Raw genomic sequence first — 22,451 nt, 5'->3', positions numbered from 1 at the left:
CCAACATGAATGATGAGGTTAAACAAGGAAAACTGTTTCTGGTTCCTTTTTAGCTGATGCATATTTTAAGTGGAAAGTACTTCATAACTAGTCTTCCTAGTATATAATATGTTTTTTAATTACATATCCTAGACTGTATCTCTTTTTGAAAGTAGAGTCAATAGAAAAATGTCAATACACAGTAACTGACATTTTAGTCAAAAAGATAGATACTATACCTTTATGCATCAAGATTTACATTCCCTTAACCATGTGGTTAGAGAATTCAAATTTTATTTTAACTTGCCAAATGGTTCTTTGTTTTACTTGAAGTAATTAACATTCTAGAGCAGCAGCTCTCAAAGCATGGTCTAGAGACCAGTGGGGGTCCCTAACAGCAAGGTTAGAATAATTTTTATAATATAATAACACAAAGAGGTTATTTGCCTTTGCACTCTCGTTATCTTCCAGCTGTAGAATCAATTTTCCAGAGACTACATGACATGTGATAACACAACAGATTCAGACTGAATGTAGAAACAGACGTATGAATCAGCTGTCCTCTATTATAGTAGATCTTAAAAAGATTTGCAAAAATGTGACACAATGCCACTCTTCTCACTATTTTTTTTGTTTATTTTGGAAATTATTTTCCATTAAAAATGTTCTTTATATAATATATAATGGGTCCATTATTTTAAAATGAATTGATGTTTTCAAAATTTCTCACTTTTAATTTGTAATATTGTAAATACTAACAGATATAAGTCATACAAACGAAACTCTCTGGGGCCCTCAGTTATATTTAAGAGCATAAAGGGGGCCAGCCTGGTGGCTCAGGTGGTTGAAGCACCGGTTCGATTCCCACATGGGCCAGTGAGCTGCGCCCTCTACAGCTAAGATTGTGAACAACGGCTCTCCCTAGAGCTGGGCTGCCGTGAGCAGCCAGAGGTTGGCATGAGCTGCCGTGGGTTGCCGCCGGCTACTGTGCTGCCGTGGGCTGCTGTGTGTTGCCATGAGTGGCTGGCAGCCAGCATGGGCTGCTGTGTGCTACCGTGTGCTGCCATGAGCAGCCAGTGGCCAGTGTGAGAGGCCGGCAGCCAGCGTGAGTGGCCGGCAGCCGGCGAGAACTGCTGTGAGTGGCGGACAGACAACTGGTGACCAACAGCCTCAGCCGGGGGAGCACAAGGCTCATAATACCAGCATGGACCAGGGAGCTGTGTCCTACACAACTAGACTGAGAAACAACAGCTTGAACTGGAGTGGGTGGGGGAGAGGAAGAATATAAAGGGATCCTGAGATCAAAAGTTTGAGAATCACTAATCTTGAGAGTAGCATACTGAACATGAAAAAAATTAATTTACTGTAAAAGTTTTAATGCAGGTGAGGATAAAACACAAATATTATTTACTAAGAAAAATGTAAATGATACTCACCAAATGGATCTTCCATGCCACTACTAATCAGTTCAGGGAGGTGGGATATAGTTTCTAAAAAAGAGAAAAGGGTAAAGAATATATTTAAATCTGAAATCCATCACCTTTTATGTTTTCAAAGAAATAAACCCAATTCAATAACAGTGATTATAGTTTAACCTGACACATTATAGAAATGTATAACTTACTATGTGAGAATATTGCCAACTGAGATTTATTTTAAGGGGGTTGAAATACAGATTTATAATATAAAAATATCACAAAACATTTAAGGACAATTTTCATTTTAAAATATGTCATTCTCAGTCTCCTCAAATAAGTTCTCTTTCCAATCCCATTTTGAATTTACTAGAGTGTAAGGGAAAAGACAAATTTTTATGTTAAAAAAACAGAAACAAAAAACACTCCCCGAAACTCACATAAACACCTGAAAAAGGATATGAGAATATCTTGGAAGGAAGGCTTAAAGAAAGTAAGTTATTTTAGATACCGGAGGGTGGTTTAGTAAGCTATAAATTTAAAACCCTCAAATACGAAAATAAAAAAAAATGTTTTGAAAGAAATATGACTAAGTATAGAAATCCAACCTCCCTCACCCTTAATCAAGACAAGTATCAAATCTGCCCAGTCTTGCTTCCTGTCTCTTTCATGGTTTTGATCCCAAGAGCATTCCATAATAAATAGTCTGAATACCAAACTCCAATTTAGAGTCTGCTTTTCAGAGAACACAGTCTACTACCACTGGGTGCCACATGTGATCTGAGAAAATTGGGACTATAATGTGGTTGTAGAGTAGAACTGTTCGCAGACTAAATGGCAATGAGGACTCCATCACTGGTGGTAGGTGTAACACAGGTAATCCCTGACACAAGGTACTGGTCCAATTCTTAAACTTTCACCAGTAGTGAATAGTGCTGGTCTGTCTGTAGAAGGGAATAATCTAGTTGACTGGATGTATCAGGCACTTGAAGAGTTAAGGGCAGGGGGGGCCAGTTAGCTCAGTTGGTTAGAATGTGGTGCTCTTAACAAGGTTGCTGGTTCAATCCCCACATAGGCCACTGTGAGCCGCACCCTCCACAACGAGATTGCAAGTACTTGACTTGGAGGTGGAAAAACACACTTAAAAAAAATTTTTTTTAAAGTTAAAAAAAGTAGACTTAGTTTTAAAACAAGAAAAAGATAACAAAAATCTAAGCGTAATTAATAGTCAATTGAAAGTCAAATATGAAAGCCACAGCGCCTCCTAGGTAACATAGAAAGAAGCAAGCTCTTTTCTGTGGCAGCAGGACAGAAAAAGCTGAAGACCAGGCAGGCCCAGGAGTTAATCATCAGAGTAGCCCAGCTCCAAAGGTTATTTCTCAGCCTAGGAAGGTATGCTATGCCAGTGTCAAGGCCCTGATTAGGAAAGAATGAAACCCTCATACATGAGATGGAGACAACTGAGTTGAAATCCCTCCAAAATCTCAAATACCCAAATACTCCTAACCCCTTGAAACTACAAAAGCAGCCAGGCGTCCCTGTGAGACCTAAGCACTCTCCTCTCACTTGAAGATAATGCAGAGGCCTCCCCACCCTGCTCAGTAAAAGAATGCCCCCTCAGGATCTGACACCTGCATGCCTCCTGGTTAGTAGGCCTTTAACTTACAATAAGTCACAGCATCACCCAGCCCAGATGTGCTGTTTCTGATAAGGTCAGAAAGGAACCATACCCTAAGGGAGCTGCAAGACTAGCCAGATGGACTGACGAGTCCTGGGGAGCACAGATGTGACTGCATTCTGAGGGTGCTTGAACATGAGGACCAGAACATAAGATTGCAAAGGGAGAGGCAACTGATCATGCTCCAGAGATACAGGATTTCACACCTGGCAAAAACCTCAGGATATGGTGTGAACTTACCACTAGGAGGGTTCCTAAAAGCTGGAAAGTGATGGCCCATGTTAAGTAGCAAATGCCAAAACTGCAGTGGCAGACAGCGGAGGAAGGGATTAAAAGGCTCAGGGATTAAGTCGGCTTGTTGAAGTGCTCAGAAAACCCACCAAATGGTTCTGTTCCTTGGAGTGGTCGGGAGGCTGTCATAAGGCATGTGCCAGGGAGAAGGCACCAGAGTTATTAAGTTTAATAGCTGTTCTCCTCCACAGGAGAGGTTGTTACACAACTAGCCTCACTGATGACAGGACCCTGAAACGAAGACCAGTCTGCAGTACGTAACTGTTAACCAGACAGACACAATTACTACCATAAAGACCAGCAAAGTCAGCGACAGTCCAAGGGACCTGACTCACAGATTTATGGAGATAGTTCATAAAACATGATACCACTAGAAGCAAAATGACAAGCAGCCAATAAGAGCAGTTTTCTCTATGTAATGCCAACAAAAGGACGTCCAAACCTGTAGAAAATTTTTAAAAGAGTTTATTTGAGCCCAACTGATGACAAATGGCTGGGAAGCAAGATCTCCAATGCTCCAGAGAATGACAGTTTGCAGTTTCTTTTATGCATTTGAATTAAGGAGGGTATGTAAGAAAGATTTCAAAAAGGTAGGAGAGCAAGGCAGGGACTGGATTACAGGACAGTTAACAAGATTCCGTGCTCTCTTTCAGGGGTCTGGAAAAGAGAGTTACTTCTACATTTCAGAGGTGTGCTAATCTAGATGCACAGGAACAATGGACAGGGCTGGCTTAAACCTTTCGCTAAAGAAGTTACAGGCCCCGGTGTGACTACCCCCCATGACCTGCCCTGTTAGGAATTTATGGTCAGATCACCTTGTGAGGTCCCTTTCCATTAGATTTATCAGAGTGCCCCTTTTTTGTCTGCAGTTAACATCAAAAGAAATCAAGGATAGAAGATCTCAAGACGCTAAGGGTGGTCATCCCAATAAAAAAATCAGAACCCCATACCCAGTTTCTAAACCTGAGCCAGTTCAGATCTGAACCCACTGCCTGAAGGCCAAGTACCCAGGAGAAATGAACCAGTAACACGAAAGCCAAGTGTAACAATTCCCTAAGAAACCTTCGGCTCTAAGAGACCCACCCATACGCTATGGGTCTCCTGGACTGCACACTCAGAAGGTCCCTGCACAGGAAACTTAATGCTCTGTAGTTGCTGTCTTGAAAGTCTTAATTTTATCTGTGAATCTGTGTCCTGTAAGTAAAGTCTGATGGGGAAAATGAAACATGTGCTGGGGGCTTGAAGCTTCAGCTCACACACATGGTCCACCTCCTCCCGTGTTCCCAGGACAGGGCTCTTGGTCACACCCTCTGTGCCCACCCAGCCATCCTTTCCCTGCCTGGGCTGGGAGTGCTGTGGCACTTTTGGTGGGCAAGTTCCCTCGCCCACTCTCAATGCAGGAGTACTGGCCACACGGATTATGTCGTCAGCCCTGCTTATGGCCATTCACTCGGGTAACTGTACACTGGGGAAATGGAACACTAACGTTTTGAGGACAGGTTGACATAGACACCTGGAAGAGTCTGGAAGTGTCATCAGGGACTTATGTGGACCAGGCAACAAATTGAGTCCTGGCCAAGATCCAGCTCACAATGGGCCCGCTGGGTCTGTGGACCCTCCTCGTGGTCATTTCCCTGTTCCCTGAATGTATAATTGAAATAGACAGGAGTGGAAATTAGTGCAACCCTCATTTTGAATCCTTGGCATGTGGGATAAGAGTTCTCACACTGGGGAAGGCCAAGTGGAGGGAAGCCCCTAAAATCAGCCCTACCTCACCTGCCAAGATAATAAATACAAAATAAAGCAATATTGTATCCCAGGGGCGAGGGAGGGACGGTGACAGAAATTAGTGCTACACTCCTAGAGGATGCAGGATTTACCAGTGTGGTCACTGCAGAAACCAGACAAATCCTGGAGGAAGGCAGATTACCACACACTCAACCTAACAGTAGCCACAATTGCAGCTGCCCGTTTGACCCTAGGAGACCAGAGATGCCAGATGTGGTATCTTTGCTGGGGCAGATAACACAGCCCCAGGAGCATAGTATGCAGTTAAGGATTGGAGGAATAAGCTCTTTTTCCTTCAATCCTATAAGAAAGTAGGATCCGAAACCATTCGCAATCACATAGAATGGATTACAGCAGACATTTACAGGACTACGTGTCAATTTTGCTGCCCTCTCACATAATACAGTCCTGAGAGACAGGGGGCTGAACTCCCTGAAGAACATCACACCGACCCTCTATATTCATAGCATCGTGCTAATTGGACCAGATCAGCAAGAGGCGGACGGTACGTGGAAGGCCTTGTCAGGACACATGCCCTCCAGAGGGTGAGAGAGAAATGCTGCAAAGATTCAGATGCCAATCATATCAGTGAGATGTCTATAGGCCCAATAGTCAGGGGCTCCGTAAGATATGCCATCCAAGGAAAGGCATCCAAGTAAATAACCATCTTGTATCTCCCACCATTAAGAAGGAAGCGCAATATCTCTCTGGCTGAGAATATCTCTCTGGCTTTTATACCGAGTGACACAAAAAGTTGTCACTTTTGAGAGGAGCCCAGAAGAGGCAAGGGCTCTGCTGTCTAGTTGGTGATGCAAATAACCTGGCAGATCCTGTGGTATCATGGCAAGCCCCATGGGAGAATCACTGCACAGACCCCTGGGGTGCTGAAACAAGGCAGTGCCACTTGCAGTGGAAAACTGTACGCCTTTTGCAAACAACTCCCGGCATGCTACTAGGTCCCAGTAGATATGGAACATCTGACTATGGGACACCAAGTGACCATTTATCCAGAATCGCCCGTCATCACGACCTGGGTTCTGCGACACTCACCAAGCTGTAAGGGTGGGTGGACCCAGCACCAAGCCAGCACAGGATGAAAGGGATATATCCAGCGCCGGGCACAAGTAGGACCAGAAGACACAAGCATCAGGAGCAAGCCCAAACCCTCGTATCACCCGCCACTGCTGCACAGGTGCCACTCCCTCAGCATATGTCTTTGGTCACGTGGGAACCCTGACAGCCAGCTGACAAAAAAAAACAACCACCTCACCTCTTCCACAGATGACTGTAAGTGGGTACAAGTCAAAACTGTCGTGGCTGCACTACAGCCTTCCTCAGGGGTGGCACTGATCGACAGCGGTAAAGGAAACCTCTCCCCGAGAGCAGAGCTTCAGGCAGTACACCTGATTATCTTCTTTGTGTGGACAAAGAAGTGGTTTGAGGTTAGAACACATGCAGACTCATAGACAAACGTCCTGACGTGCTGGTCAGGGGACGTAAGAGAAAGACTAGCAAACTGGAGCAAGGAGGTCTTAGGGGAGAAGCATGTGCGACATAGGAGTAGATACATCTGAAGATCTTTCTATCACACGTTAGGCACTGAACAACCAAGCAATGATTCAAGCAGTTGACATCAGCCATCTCTTGTCATGGCATCCCAGTGCTGACACAATGGGCACATGAAAGAAAGTGGTATGGTGACAGAGATACATATACACTATGCATGGACAACAGTGTGAATTCCCACTTACCAAGGATGCTTCTGTTGCCACCAAAAGTCCAATGGCCAGCAGCAGAGACAAACACTAAGCTCTCACTATGACACAAACTTTTAAGGAAGCCAACCAGCCATTTGATGGCAAGTTGACTATGCATATATTACATGTGAAGGATGGCACTGTTTTGTCATAAAATGCTACATTGAGTTGGTGCTTCAGCTGTGCTTTCATCAGGCTGCGCTAGTCCTCTTTCAGGCTAGCATCTTCTGGATGCTGCTGCATCTGCTGCCACCATAGATGCCATGGCCCTGGGCCCGCTCCTGCACTGACTACAGAGGCGGTCCCCTGTCCTGAAATGATGTGTGGTGGGATGATGCTCACTAAATATTTCCTAAACTCTTACGTAGTGCTCACTGCACAGCCCTAAGGGCAGGAAAGGCAAACCTACACCCAGAATATGTCCCTATTCCTTTAAGAATAAACTGTCCACTTTCCAGGGTGGAAGGGGCCAAAGACAGTTGACCCCTGAACAGTGCAAGAGCTTAGAGGCACCGACTGCCTATGCAATCGAAAATCAGCACATAACTTAAGTCAGCCCTCTTTATGTGTGGATTCCCAACTGCGGATCTAAAATACTTTAAAGAAAAAAAAAGTACAGCCACTAGTCTAATTTGTTCTTAGAAGATTCTTCACCAGCTAAACTGCCAAATGTTTCTTTAAGACCGTGTAAAAATTCAACTAGATTATAAACAGATGCTGACAGCAGGGCATTTCTAGAAAAAGTGGCAAACCCTGATATTATCGGTGAATGGGTACATCTCAGTTTGCAAAAACTAGAAAGTTGCTGCCACCATAAAAAAAATTGGTAGGACAAGGAGGGAGAAAAGGCAGTCAAGACCTCAGACGTGATCCTTTTCGTTAATGCTTGTATGCTGGTCATCCTCTTCCCAACACTTTTCTACACCCTCCACCACCACCTCCAAATTCTAACAAATCCCTTCCAAGTTCCCTTCTGACTGCAAATTTAGAAAAGGGTAAGGAAATATATTGGTCATTTTCTTATTACAAATTACAAATGAAACTAGCCAAACAACAAATTAGCTAAGTTACTTAATTAAATGCTAAAAATCTTGTTTTGTATAAACTGCTTTTAACTAAACACCAGACATTCATCAACACAGGGATGTACTGGGCCAGGCAACATAAACAAAAGCGGGCTTACACAGGACAACCGACTATAATGTTTTTACCTCCTAACCAAAAGCATCTGTTTTTTTAATATCAAGCAGATTTAAAAATAAAATTTTAGAGGCATATGAAGCATTTGCCAGTCTGGTTCACATTTAACTGGTAGCTGTGACAATGTCCATAAAATCTAAGACAAATAATAAGAAAAATCATTTCAGTTTTATTTGATATCTGCAATACTGAAAACCTTTCATCTACAGTTTAGCTAACAGATCTTTAATGCTGCTGTTGCTAACAGGAGCCATAGTCTTGGTGGTATTAACATGAGCGTATGAGAATTGGGAAATGCATCTATGCTCTTCCCAGCTTGAGCAAAACCCTTCATGTGTACAGGCATCCGTTCCGCAACTTTAATAACTGTGCGAGGTAGATCCAGTGAAGGAACTGCAGAAGCGTGTACCACAGACTAATAACTTCTGATGTTAAAAGCAAAAATGGTTCTTTAGTCTCAATCACCCTAGTAATAGCCTTCATTCTTTGTTTCGCTTTGAGTGTCCAAGATAGCCTCAAGCTGTAAATACAAACATAGATGAATCTACCAAGATGTAAACCATCATGTCATTCTTTTGATGGACAAGAATCTTTTATTCAAGATTATCCTTCTGCCTATTCTATTCCTTTCCATGCTACTTCCATAATACTAGACCCAGGTTCTTCAAATAAACCTTCTCTCCTGAGAAAGCTCAACAAGTGTATATATTTACTCAGACAAAAACTAAAGAACGAGGGCCAGCCGGGTGGCTCAGGCGGTTGGAGCTCCGTGCTCCTAACTCCGAAGGCTGCCGGTTCGATTCCCACATGGGCCAGTGGGCTCTCAACCACAAGGTGGCCGGTTTGATTCCTCGACTCCCACAAGGGATGGTGGGCTGTGCCCCCTGCAACTAGCAACGGCAACTGGACCTGGAGCTGAGCTGCGCCCTCCACAACTAAGACTGAAAGGACAACAACTTGAAGCTGAACGGCACCCTCCACAACTAAGATTGAAAGGACAACAACTTGACTTGGAAAAAAGGCCTGGAAGTACACACTGTTCCCCAATAAAGTCCGGTTCCCCTTCCCCAATAAAATCTTAAAAAAAAAACAAAAAAAACTAAAGAATGAAAATTTACTGGGTAGATGGTTAAGAGAACTGATTATCTCTCATTGAACAAATCAGAAAAAGTTGGTTTCAAGTATCAATCACTGATACAGAACTGGTAAGTCATTTTAATTACAAAGATAATAATGCAGAATAATTTAAACTCCTGTCCGGCTTCAAGTTAGATTAAGAATACCCACCTTCAAAGAGTTCTGAGAATCGCATGAAATATTTGTTAAAAAATAAAACAGTGAAAAAATGGACTGTGCTTGTACATAGCAGGTGCTTAATAACTGTTCAGCTAAGCAAGTAGCTGTTAAGAGCCAATTACATGCTCAATACCATGTTAGGTAGCGTACAAAGATGAAGTAAGTTTATGGTTTTATCCTTACGAAGCAATACTAGTAGAGAAGAGACGGTCAGGTTAACAAATAGTATTAAAACCATATGATAAGTATAATAACGGAAATAGAGGTAGCAAAGGAAAGAGTTCCCCTTTTCCTTTTTAATCACATGAAAAGTAGAACTGGACTTCTAGGTAATGCTAATAAGCTCACTCCACTCCTTGATTTTAGTTGCAAAACAAAACTCAAAGTAGACTGTGAGTCTATTGTGATCTAAACTTGATCAAAATACACTATCAAAGTAATGAAACCAATGTACATTGGCAGAAAAGGGGCAATTAAAGAGTTATTTCCATTTATTCCTTGGACTTGACTTACAGGTACATCATTAGAGAAATAAACAAAATTAAGAAACAAATAGTGTATCATCTGCAATTCCAGAGAGACCTACAATTGTTCAGACACATGCTACTACCTTAATATAAGGAATAAATACTGTAATCTACATGTATCATTTTTACCTGTCACCAGAGAATCTACCCTTTTGACTGGAAATTGGAAAATCGTAGAAAACTTCTACAGTTCCCTAAAATAACTTTGTTATTTCTGAACTATTTTTGTTAATACTCTGCACAGAAATTTGGTAGCTACAAATAGAAAGAATTAATTCAAAACTTCATTTGATTTTTGCCTTACCACAAAGAAAATAAAGCATTATAGGTTACAATCATGCTCTCAGTAAAGATGGAGTTTTACAAATGTTTTTAAAAGTCTGCTCAAAAAAAAGTTATGCTTAAAAAAGCTTACTTTTAGGCACAAATAATCAACATTTAACATATTGCTTAAGGGTAAAGACATAAAAATGGGACTAATTTTCCTGTTCAAGCAGGACTGTGACCTCCACCTCCTAGTTAAACATGGTCCTTCTGTTACCACTGAGGCATGAATCATCTCTTTAAAATAGAGGTGTGGCTCATGGATAAGCAAAAGTACTCAGGAAATATCCGTGGTGAGTTATAAAGAACACTACTTTCAGGAAATACAGATCTCAGCAACAGGCAGTTCATCATCAGTGAGAAATGACAAAATCCACACACAGAAAAATGTAGCTCTTTCTTTCCGGCATCACATACAAAGGGTGCAAAAAAATGTGTGCCCATTTTAGAAAGGAAAAAACTATATTAAAATTGTAATACTCAATATATACTGATAACAAAAGATGAAAACAAGTCCTTTGTATAGCATACATTTTTTTGGCACCCCTGGTACATCACATTCTGAGAAATTCCTCTAAAACAAAACATACTTTTAAAAGCTACAGTATTCAGTGATATATCAAATATTTTTAAAAAGATTATTAAAACATAGCTAACATACAATATTATATTAGTTTCAGGTGTACACCATAGTTATTCAACATTTATAGACTTCTAAAGAAGTGATCACCATAAGTCCAACAACCGTCTGACACCGTATCATGCTGCATGCTGTACATTACATCCCCATGATTTATTTGTTTTATACCTGGAAATGTGAACCTCTTAATCGCCTTCACCTTTTCACTCCCCTTTTAAAATTTTTCAATTACAGCTGACATTCAATATTATTTTATATTAGGGCCAGCCGTCCCGGTGGCTCAGGCGGTTGGAGCTCCATGCTCCTAACTCTGAAGGCGGCCGGTTGGATTCCCACATGGGCCAGTGGGCTCTCAACCACAAGGCTGCGGTTCAACTCTTCAAGTCCAGCAAGGGATGGTGGGCTCCGCCCCCTGAAACTAACAACGGCAACTGGACCTGGAGCTGAATGGCACCCTACACAACTAAGATTGAAAGGACAACTTAACTTGGAAAAAGTCCTGGAAGTACACACTGTTCCCCAATAAAGTCCTGTTCCCCTTCCCCAATAAAATCTAGAAACAAAACAAAAACAAAACCAAAAAACCTAAGACCATAAAGACCCAAACAAATGAGCGATAAACAAGAACAGAATTTACAGTCACATGAAAAATTGTTTGACTTTCTTGATTAACATGTTAAGACAATAATTATGCAGTACTATCAAACTGGATTTTTTAAAAACTCTTATTTATACTAAGTGTGTTTTTCCAAGACCCATCAGCTTCAAATCAAGTAGTTGTTTCAATCTAGTTGTGGAGGGTGCAGCTCACAGTGGCCCATGTGGATGGGGATCTAACTGGCAACCTTTTTATTAGAGCACCACGCTCTAACCTACAGAGCTAACCGGCCACTCCCTGGAAATATTTTTAAAATATTAAAATCCATTATTAGGAAGGTTGGTTGTGAATAAACAAGTATTGTAAACTGTTCGTAGCACTGAAAATTAGAGTATTGATGATATTGGCAATTTGGTAAAACCAATAAAGCACTATATAAATGTTCATACCTGCTGATCCAGGGATTTCATATTAAAAGAAAAGCATTACATGTACAAAGACCTATGTGGCAGCATTATTTGTAATAACTGTTTACCATCTGTAATGGTTAAACAAGTTGAAACCAACAACATAGGAATCTTTAATTCAGTGCATTTTCATATACTTGTATAGGTACTATTTAGTAGGGAAAATAAAGAGGTAAACTACAGAGGGAAAAGTACTCTGCAGAGATATGGACAAAGTGCTTTGGGATCACTCAAAGAAAGGATGAATCATTAATCCTTTATACCAATTTTTGACACTGTGTTGCCAACCAAAGTGCTAAGAAGAGAGTAAGCCACTGCGTAGGCAGGGTCAAGTACACTGGTTAGCAGCTAGATGGCCTGTACGGGGTGAAGTCACCGCGAGTGATCCGGAAGAGATTAAACATGTTGAGTTCCATCAGAATGAGCCACCCGTAAAGGAAACTAACAAACCAAGCAATGCACTAACGTTCTGTCAGACAATCATAAAATTGTCACCGACCCTTAACTAAAACAGTCAACATCTATCTAAAAACTACTGCTGGAAACTGGGCTAACAAGTCCATACCTGAGAGAATAAATGTAGAGAATCTTCAACAATGGAAGTTTTTTTTTAAGTCACAGATTTGATTCAAGATTAGATTCTATTTTAAATGTATACGTGACAAAACTCCCTGCAACATTATACACTACAAATACATTTCTAAATTTCAGTGCAGACAGTTCAGACACAGGTTTCCCTTACCACTCAGTACCCTAGAATGGAAGGACACACTCTATACCTATGCTCTCTCCCTGGTACAGCACTGATCATAGTACAGCCCCCGTTTCCTTTGCCAGGTACAATAACTTTTCACATGTTATTAAATACTATATATAGTTTACAAAGACCTCCGACATCCATTAGCTCATCTGACACCTCTAAAGAAAAGTTTACTATCCCAATTTTATAAATGAGGAAACTAAAGTTTAAAGAGGTTAGCTGACTTGGATATTCACAGCTAGGAAGGGACAGACCTGGAACTAAGACCCAGGTCTTCAGACTCCAAAGGTAAGTAAGTCCATTATACACAGTAACTACGTCAGAACTTTCAGATTGTCAAAACACCTGGTGCTTTAAACATAATAGAGAAGTTAAACTGAAAACCAAGCTTGAATCTAAAAGTTGTATAATTTCAACCATCTCGTCCCCCAAAAAATCTAACAGCCACTAAACACACTCCCTCTCCTAAAACCCCCTGGAATGTTTTTGGTTGTAAATCGTAAAATCCTAGATTTGAGGGATCAAGTAATGCAGATCCTTTTAACAGATGAAAAAATTGAAGCACAAGCCTTGTGACTTGCTCAGAGACGGTGGCAGCAGCACCTTCCGTTATAGTATAGTGTGTCTTCCAAGGCCCACATCAACAATATTCAAGAAACATTGTCTTACTGAGAATGTAGGAGACCGAATGGGTGGACTACAGGGTAATCTGTGTCTGACTTCAGCTGGGTGCTAACTGCTGTTCAGCAGCCCTTTTACTTGTCTCTGGTTGGCTCCCGTATCTTTTCGACAACTGCTATTCCAAACTTTCAACACTCTCTGAAGTTGTCTAGCCCACGCTATCCTTTTATCATGCTGCAGATAACCCAACCCATTGTTTCAGAAAGGAAGATAAAAAAAGAGGTCATCAGATATTAAAACACTCTCTATAAGGCAGAAATTATGATCCTGAGCTTTGGAGTCCAAATATATCTGGATTCCAGATCTCTTCCAATATTTATTCGGTGCCTCTGGAGCATTTAGTTCATCTCGCTGAGTGATAATTTCTTCAACTGTCAAATAGGAATGCCCACCCACTCTATAGAATTGTTGTAAAACTATATAAAATAACATATAGAAAAGTACATAGATCGGTGTCTGGGTACAGAATAAACAGTAACTACTCCAACTTCAATTTCCATCTCCAGCACTTCCATATACAGCCTCTCCCTTCCTTTCTTCATATTTTCTTTTCAAGGCTCACCTCTCCTTTAGATTCTAATTCCTCCCAAGGCTTCTTTATTATCTCCCTTTTCTCTTGTGCCTCTCAATACCTGACTCTCCGCTAGCTCCTTTTCCTTTACTTCAAACAAGCCAAATCTCTCCCATCCTTTAAAAATCAAAAACAAAATTTTAAAAGCCCTCAATCCTGCCTTTTTAGCACTTACTTTCTAAACATCTCTCCTAAACCCTCTAACCTACCCTGAACATAGCAAGCAATTACCTTTCAAAACAGATCAGATTGTCAATTACATGCTTAAAAATCTTTGATGATTTAGCAATTCCCTAAACAAAAAGCCTGAATTGCAAAGCATTTTGAATGCTTCTCAGCACCCAGCCATCAACCTTTCCTTCCACCAGCCATTGTAACTCTTCAGCTACTCAACCCCAACAGCAGTCCAGAGACCCCTAAGTATTTCATAACTTTCTAAATTTACGTGAATATTTGCTTATTTACAGTTTTCTGGGATGAAAATCTATTGCTTTTCTCAAAATTTCTAGAGAGGGTATCTGAACCACAAAATGTTAAAAACCAATTGATGGGGCCAGCCCAGTGGCTCAGGCGGTTAGAGCTCCGTGCTCCTAACTCCAAAGGCTGCCAGTTCGATTCCCACATCGGCCAGTGGGCTCTCAACCACAAGGTTGCCAGTTCAATTCCTCGACTCCCGCAAGGGATGGTGGGCTGCACCCCCTGCAACTAGCAACGGCAACTGGATCTGGAGGTGAGCTGCGCCCTCCACAACTAAGACTGAAAGGACAACAACTTGACTTGGAAAAAAGTCCTGGAAGTATACACTGTTCCCCAATAAAGTCCGGTTCCCCTTCCCCAATAAAATCTTTAAAAAAAATAACAAAAACTGATACCGTCTAGCCATACCAGACTACTGACTTCCCCAGACATACACCTTACACCTTCGCATTTCCATTCCTACTTTCAAACTGCTCCCTCTGGCTAGATCAACTTCAATAGTAACTGGTCTACCCAGTGAATTCTTATTCATCCCTCAAGAATGAGCTCCAAAATCACTTCCTCTGTAATCCCTTCCTTCACTGTCTACCAAAATAGAATCATTCAGTCCCTTACCCACATAACACACTTCTATTTAACACTCACCATTCTGTTAGGTATTGTCATGTTGTAAGCTTTTCAAGGCAGAATCAATATATCTTCACATTTTTGTACCGCCAGAACATAACCCACATCCTAACACATAATGGGCCCCCCCCCAAAAAAAATTTTCTGAATAAAAGAACCATTTTTGCCACTGCATTTGTGTGCTGATATTCTCCACAATTGCTCCTGCTTACTTTTGTTATTCATTCACTTATTCAACATAAAGTCCCAATGAAATACCTGGAGCTGTGTGCCAAGCAGTAAGGATGCAGACTCGGACACAGTCGCTGCCATGAGACAGTTAACTGTGACAATATAGAACAAATATTATGGTCTTATTTGGTAAGTGCTATAAAAGGTCTACATAAGGGGTTATGGTAGTCCATGTGAAGACATGACTAATAGTCACAGAACAGTTTACAATGGGACATCAGCTTCTCTTAGACCAGAGAATCCATCCATTTTCTGTTTCGTTCTTTATAAATAATTTTCTTCTAATGCTCCTTTCCCTTTTCTAACAGTAGCAACAGTAACATACTGCAGGAATTTGAAGCGTATAATTCAACCAAATACTTAGCCTACCCACTTCTAGAAACAATTGCACAAGCTAGGTAGAACAGGAATCATTGTCGCCATGTTAAAGATGACAAAATTAAAATTCAAAGAGGTTACCCCTCAAAGATGCACAGTAAATAAGTGAGGACTGTACTTATTTAGTACTTATTTACAGTCTGACTCCTCCCTCTTTCACCCCACCCCTAATCTGTCTAAAAACCTCAAAAGGGAAAAGACTTCTTTTGTTTTCACTGCTTTGTCCTCAGGGTTGGTCTACAACAGTACTTAGAACACAACAGGCTGTCAATAAATATTTGACTGAATGAATTAATTTGGAAATAAGACCAACAGCAAAAAACACAAGGGAAAAAAGTTCCTTCCATTATGATGGCATAATAACAGAGAAATTTAAAACAGGCTTCTACTAGTGAGAAAGGCTAGATTATATTGACTCAATTCCATTGGTATGTTATGCATTCTACCTAAGAAGAATTTAAGGGAGGTGAAGTGGGTTTCTATTTCTGATGTCACATTCATGGCATGTTCTGACATAAATCCAAGCCTTAAAACTGCAGGTTTGAAACTGATTAAAAGTTTTTATTAAAAGCAAAAACTAAAGAGAGCATTTTCTTGAGACTTGACTTTTTGGCTAGAAAAGTATCTGAATTTCAGTTCTTTTTTCAGTGTTAGTTCCAGCAGCCAAAGCTGCTATATATATGTTCTCCAACATATTTCTTAATAAACCTTTAAGCAAAGATTAGTCAAAACCTCAGTCCAGGAACTCACCACCCTTCCACTCCCAGGGATCCATAAAATTGCCATTCTGACTAGCTGCAAAGTAATCACAGCATACCATTAAGACAAGGTAATGGGACCAACATTCAGTACGACTTAGGGTTCAGAATGACACTGTTTACAATTTTAGAAATTCCAGTTCCTTATAAATCAGTTTGCTCTGATTGGAAAATATCTTCATAATTTCTCTCCAATATTTAAATTTCTGTAAATCACAGGCGTTGGTGGTACGATGTGTAACTGCAATAGGTGTGAGGTAATGGAAAGAGCAGTGGACTTGTAAGTATGGTTTACTGTTTCCTACCTTGGCAAGTCACAGAACATTTTAGAGGCTGGAAATTTAAGATTTATCAGCCATAAAATGAAAGAACCACCTCACAGAATTGTAGTGAGAATCAAATTACATAACGTATATGAGCTGTTTTCAAAAAATAACACTGATAGCACTGTCACATATGAAGAAATAAGTAAGACAGTCATTAGCAACTGCTGTTCCTTAGATTATTTTTAAAACTACTAAAATAATTCTGTGGATGCTTTCTTCAAAGCATATCCAGGAAAACACAAACAATCCCCACTCACTGACGGATTACAAATTGAACAATTTCATTCATCCCTATACAATATTACTAACACAATCTGGGATTCTCAGAGTAAATCACTTCCATGATGAGATATCAAAGTAATAAAGTACAAAGGGCTTTATTTGCCTATTTGGCAAAGGTTGGAATTTAATCTATATAACCTCTATAACCATCCCTGATTCACGTAACGGGGTCCTGGTTGTTCTCATTTCAGACTTGAAATACTAAATCTATTTTTCAAAAGGAATATTTGCAATGGCCTTTATAAAGCATGATCTTCAGTTGGATATCTAGCAATTTAGTCTTCCAACGGGACATACTTAAAGTTACCACTATCTAACAAAATTTGATCAAATCCACACAAGTCACCGGTTGCAGTAAGAAGAATCTCTCTCCTCTTGCAATCCAGATTCATTCCTATTACTCAGTGAACTAGTCCTTTCTGTTGCTTTCTAGAAGCTACTAAGTTTCTGATTTCTCTATAAAGCAGATCCTTCTATTAAAGAACGTTTTCTTTCGACTTTTGGTTTTAAGCAGGAGAAGTAAGAAAAGGATTTGAGGGCGGCGGGGGGTGAGGAACTGGGCGGCTGGATGAAGTGCTTTAGTCTTTTTCTGCATGCAATGAATGAACAGGCTGCTCGCTGTGACCTATAAATCACTTTCTCTCCTCCGAGATTCGAGACGTGCGCTACCATTCTGCCTATCGCATTGGTTCTTTGGTTCCCCGATCACAGCTGCGCCCCATACAAACATCGCAGCAAATTCGATCCCTTCTCCGTTTCCCGGGGAGTGGGACTCACTTCTTTGCCAAAGACCCATCCCCCTCCCGAGAAAAACGCCTGGAGATTCGTGCCCTGGAGCCTCCTGGGACTGAAGTTTAAGAGTTAGACAATAACTTCGAGGTTTTCAACAGAAATTCCGTCTCCCTCTGCCTGGGACCGAAGCTTCCGCTCGGCACAGCCGGGATGCAGAGGTCTGGGGCAGGATGGTTTTGAAAAATGGACTTTGATCCGATCCGGTTACGGTAACCGGATCCCCAGGGACAGGTCCCCGTCAAGGACTGGCCCGGAGGGCTCCCCGGAGGAGGCGACTCCACGCACGAGCACAAAGGGGTGCAAAGCAGCCCAGACAAAAGAGCCCCGCCAAGGCGCCGGGGGCGGAGAAGGCGAGCCCGCACCCCGCGCGCTGCAGGTTGAGAAGCAGCCGCCGGACCGTTGTGGGAGGGCGGAGGAGGAGGCGTCGGCCCCGGCCCGCCCCGCCCTGGCCCGAGACCGCGGCCAGAGCCATTTCCCTCTCCTGGACCGCGACCCCCTGGCGGAGCCAAGAACGTAGCCCTAGCCTAAGAGACGCCTGCAGTCCGACCCCGCGCACTTCTCGCTCACTTTCCCTTCCTCGCCGAACTCACCCGGGTCGCTGCAGCCGCCGCCTCAGCCTCCACAGTAGTTTCCCCCGGAAATCCTACTTGGCCCGCCGGCCGCCAGCGGCAGCCAGAGCCTTCGGGCCCCGGGAGGGGGGGTGAGAGGGAGCTGGCCAGGCAGTGAGGGGTAGGAAGTGCCGCCGCAGGGCCTTACGGAACTTGTAGTCCCCGAGCAGTGCCAGCTGTGTCTTGGGCGGGACAAAATGGCGGGAATCTCCCGGGGCGGTCGGCCCCACACCGTCTCTCTGGGCATGCGCCGCCCCGCTGCTGGAACCCCGAGTGTAAAAGTACTTGGCCGTCTTCCTGGTACCACGGGGGACAAAGGTCTTTGGACTTGGGAAGACAGAGTTCAATATACAGAGCTCCAGGCAAGTCCTAAGGAGGGAGGTGATATTAAGTGTGCTCTTTTAGAGAACTGTGCAGCCCCTGTGTGGCCAAATTTCAATTATATAATCTCCCTAAAAGAAAAACTACTGAAGGCCAATTGAAGTGAAAAAAACTTCGAAGCAAGTTAACCTCAATTGTATGCATAAGGAAGAAACCCAGAAATCATTCTTGACACCTCCTTCAGCCCATTAAGTCCAGTTATTCTACATCCCAAATATCTCAGTTCCTTTCCATTTTCTCCACTACCATTACCTAGAGGAAGCCACCATCTGACTCCAACTCTCACTAGTTTCAGGCCTCCCGGAGAAAGCAAGGCTGGGAAATCTTTGTGATTGGATTACAAGGTAGTGCTCTCTTGAGGGTGGTCACACTTCCTAGGAGTTTGAGAAAGAGGCATTTCAAAAGTGTTAGATGCACAAAAAACAATGGACAGGGCTTGCTTGAGGCAAAGATAACCTTACTAGGGAGGTTATATGCCTGAGGTGTGACTACCCACCATGACCTGCCCAGCTAGGAATTTATGATCCGATCACCCCCCTTGTGGTTCCTTTCAGTTAGATATTTTACAGAGACTGTTTTCCGTTCACAGTTTGTAAATATTCATCAATTGGGATGTGCATACTTTTCTATAGTTACCTGCATGTATGTTATACTCCCAATGTAATTTTTGAAGTGGGAAGTGGCCTGGGCCAGGCCCCTCTTCTTGTCTGAGGGACCGATTAACAGTAAAGATCATTTCTAGCCATTAATATTTCTGGATTTGGGGCTTATGGGCACTGTTGGAGCACAATGTTAACAGCAGAGGCTTTGGCAACAGAGAACTATCCTGCTTATTCCTATCTGTGTGCCCTTGGCTAAGTTATTTAAATTCATTAAAATTCAGTTTCCATCTTGTACAATGCGAAACGTTATAGTACCTAATATGTAGGTTGGTGTAAGAATTAAATAAAGCAACACACGTAAAGTGCCCAACAAATACTTGATATATGTTAAATGGTCAATAAATAATAACTGTTATGGTGGGTAATATTAGTTTTCATCTTTCTATTTATTTATAAGTTTCCAAGTTTTCAACAATGAACATAGACACAGGCTGCAGGTACAAAGATATTCATTGTAGCACTGTTTGAAATAACAGAGAGCGAGAGACAGAGAAGAGAGAGGAAGAGAGAGAAAAAAATCTAAATAGCCATCTATTGGAGAATGGGCAAATCAACTGTGATATATTCATAATACAGAATACTACAAAATAGTTAAAGTGAATAAAGCTACAGGTGTCAGCATGGATAAAATGTTGAGGGGAAAAAACGTTGCAGGTGATGTACAGCTTAATACTATACATAATTTTAAAATACGACAGACAACAGTACTGTTTAAGGCTTCATACATACATAATAAAAATACAAAATCATGTGTGGAAATAAAACCTTCAGGCATGCGATTACTTCTGAGGGGAGAGGAAAGGGAATGGGTGAAAGGAGGGATACATTGAGGCTTAAAAATATATCTCTGCTATTATGTTTCTTGAAAAAATTTGCAAGAAAATTAGGCAAAATGTGAAAATTTGATAAAGTTGGCGAAAGGTACTTAGGTATTTGTTATATAAACTCAATTTTTCTTTATGCTTGAAATAGTTTTCTATTTAAAAGAAAGCATGGAGCAGAGCAGTATACCAAATAATGTTATTTTTTTTTGGTAAGGAAAACAGTAATTTATTTATACCAGCAATTGCTTTTATACCAACCTGAAATCATTGGCTTTCATGGTGGGAGAGGGGGAGAGGAAGTATTGGGTTTTGTTTTTTAAAGTTTTGTTTTGTTTTACATACAATAAATTTCATTCTTTTTGGTGTTCAGTTCTATGAGTCAAATGCATACACTTGTAACCACCACCATAATAATCTAAATTACCCATTAACCCAAAATATCCCCTCATGCTATCTCTTATAGTCAGCCCCTCCCCCCCAACAATGGCATTTACTGATCTGTTTTCTGTTCTTGTAGTTTGGTTTTTCTCCAGAAAGTCATACAAATGGAATAAAAAAAGTATGTAGCTTTTTGAATCTGGCTACTTTCACTTAAAATAGGGCATGTGAAATTCATCCATGTTGTTGCATGTATCAGCAGTTTGTTCCTTTTTATTGCCAAGTAGTAGTCCATTGTATGGATGTACCGCAGTTTGATTCTTCATTCACCAGTTTACAACATTGGGATTATTTCAGTTTTTGTCAACCATAAATAAAGCTACTATAAACATCTGTGTACAGATTTTTGTGTAAACATAAGTTTTTATTTCTCTTAGGTAAATACTTAGGAGTTGAATTGCTGAGTTGTATGGTAAATGTTTTTAAAATTTTTAAAAACCCAAACTGTTTTCCAAAATGGCTATGCTAATTTGAATTTCCACTGGCAAGAATGAAAGCTTCAGTTGCTCCATATGCTTATCAGAATTTGATATTGTAAGATGTTTAAAAATATTATCTGTTTTTAGCCATTCCAATATGTGTGTAGTGGTATCTCAAAGAAACCTACATTTCCCTAATGACTAATGATATTCAGCCTCTTTTCATGTGCTGATTTGTCATCTAAATATCTTCTTCAGTGAAGTATCTGTACTAGTCTTGTGCCCATTCTTTTACAGGTTTTTGTTTTGTTTGTTTCTTTGTTTGTTTGTTTTTAATGAGTTGTGATAGTTCCTTTTATTTTCTAGGTACAAGACCTTTACTAGATATATGATTTGCAAATATTTTCTCTCAGTCTGTGATTTGTCTTTTCTCTTAACAAGTATTGTTCAGAGCAGAATTAAAAATTTTTGATTAAGTTCAATTTGTCTTTTTTCCTCCTGTGATTCATGTCATATCTATGAAATTTTTGCCTAAGCCAAGATCACAAAAATTTCTCCCTAAATTTTCTTATAGAAACTTGTAGTTTTAGGTTATCATTTATTTCTTTAGAAGGATATGTGCATATCTTTTTAAATCCATAGTCTATACCTGGAAAGATACACAGCTTCCTTCTGGGTTGGGAAACAGAGTAACTTTACACTGTGTACCCTTTTGTGCTATTGAATTTTTCCCTAAATGTATACCTTACAGTACCTTAAAAACTGCAACAAAATATAGGATTTTTTTTTTTTTTTTAAAGCTAAGAACTGAGAAAGTGTTGGGAGCCTACTGAAGCAAAGTTCCACCGAACACAGTTGAAAAGCACCACGATGGTTTGTTAGACTGGAAGATTTCACCGTAGTTCCAAATCCTGCCGGCCCTCTTCTTTCACAGCTGTGAAAGGCTCGACAAGCCTGGCAATTCTCACCGGCTGAGAACTAAGTCCAATTAACATGCAAATAATTAGTTGGGCCAATCAGAGAACAATATGCAAATGAGTGGATCTGACTGTATAAAACTCCCTCAATAAAGCTTTGAACATTGCAAAATTTAAAGACTTAATGTTGCTGCCACCTGCAGGCCACATCTCTCAATAACAGGTTCATGGAAAAAACCGAGGGGATTACTTTCGGAATTCAGTCCTCATTGGGGCTCTGGATTGGAGAAAAAGTAACATAAATTCTTCCCTTTTCCCTTTCAGCTCAAACCCAGATTGGTGATTGGGGACTGCAGCAT

The 22,451-nt window shown here is 41.0% G+C and overlaps 1 protein-coding gene across 5 annotated transcripts in view; it reads right to left on the bottom strand.

Annotated features, from left to right (window-relative positions):
- The window catches only part of PHACTR4 (phosphatase and actin regulator 4), a 73,033-nt gene extending 54,369 nt beyond the window's left edge, over positions 1–18,664 (bottom strand). For all 5 annotated transcript variants that reach the window (XM_033114563.1, XM_033114564.1, XM_033114562.1 and 2 more), the window contains exons 1-2: positions 18,434–18,664; positions 1,416–1,469 (exon numbers count right to left, since the gene is read on the bottom strand). Coding sequence is in view for 2 of the 5 variants with exons in the window: in XM_033114560.1 (XP_032970451.1) it covers positions 1,416–1,431 (16 nt within the window). In the remaining 3 variants the exon portion in view is untranslated. The remainder of the gene's footprint in view (positions 1–1,415; positions 1,470–18,433) is intronic.
- Between the last annotated feature and the right edge of the window lie 3,787 nt (positions 18,665–22,451).

Source organism: Rhinolophus ferrumequinum, chromosome 9 (assembly GCF_004115265.2).
Source record: "Rhinolophus ferrumequinum isolate MPI-CBG mRhiFer1 chromosome 9, mRhiFer1_v1.p, whole genome shotgun sequence".
NCBI lineage: Eukaryota > Metazoa > Chordata > Mammalia > Chiroptera > Rhinolophidae > Rhinolophus > Rhinolophus ferrumequinum.
The sequence above is the reverse complement of the archived record's forward strand: the minus strand, read 5'-3'. Positions and strand labels throughout refer to the sequence as shown.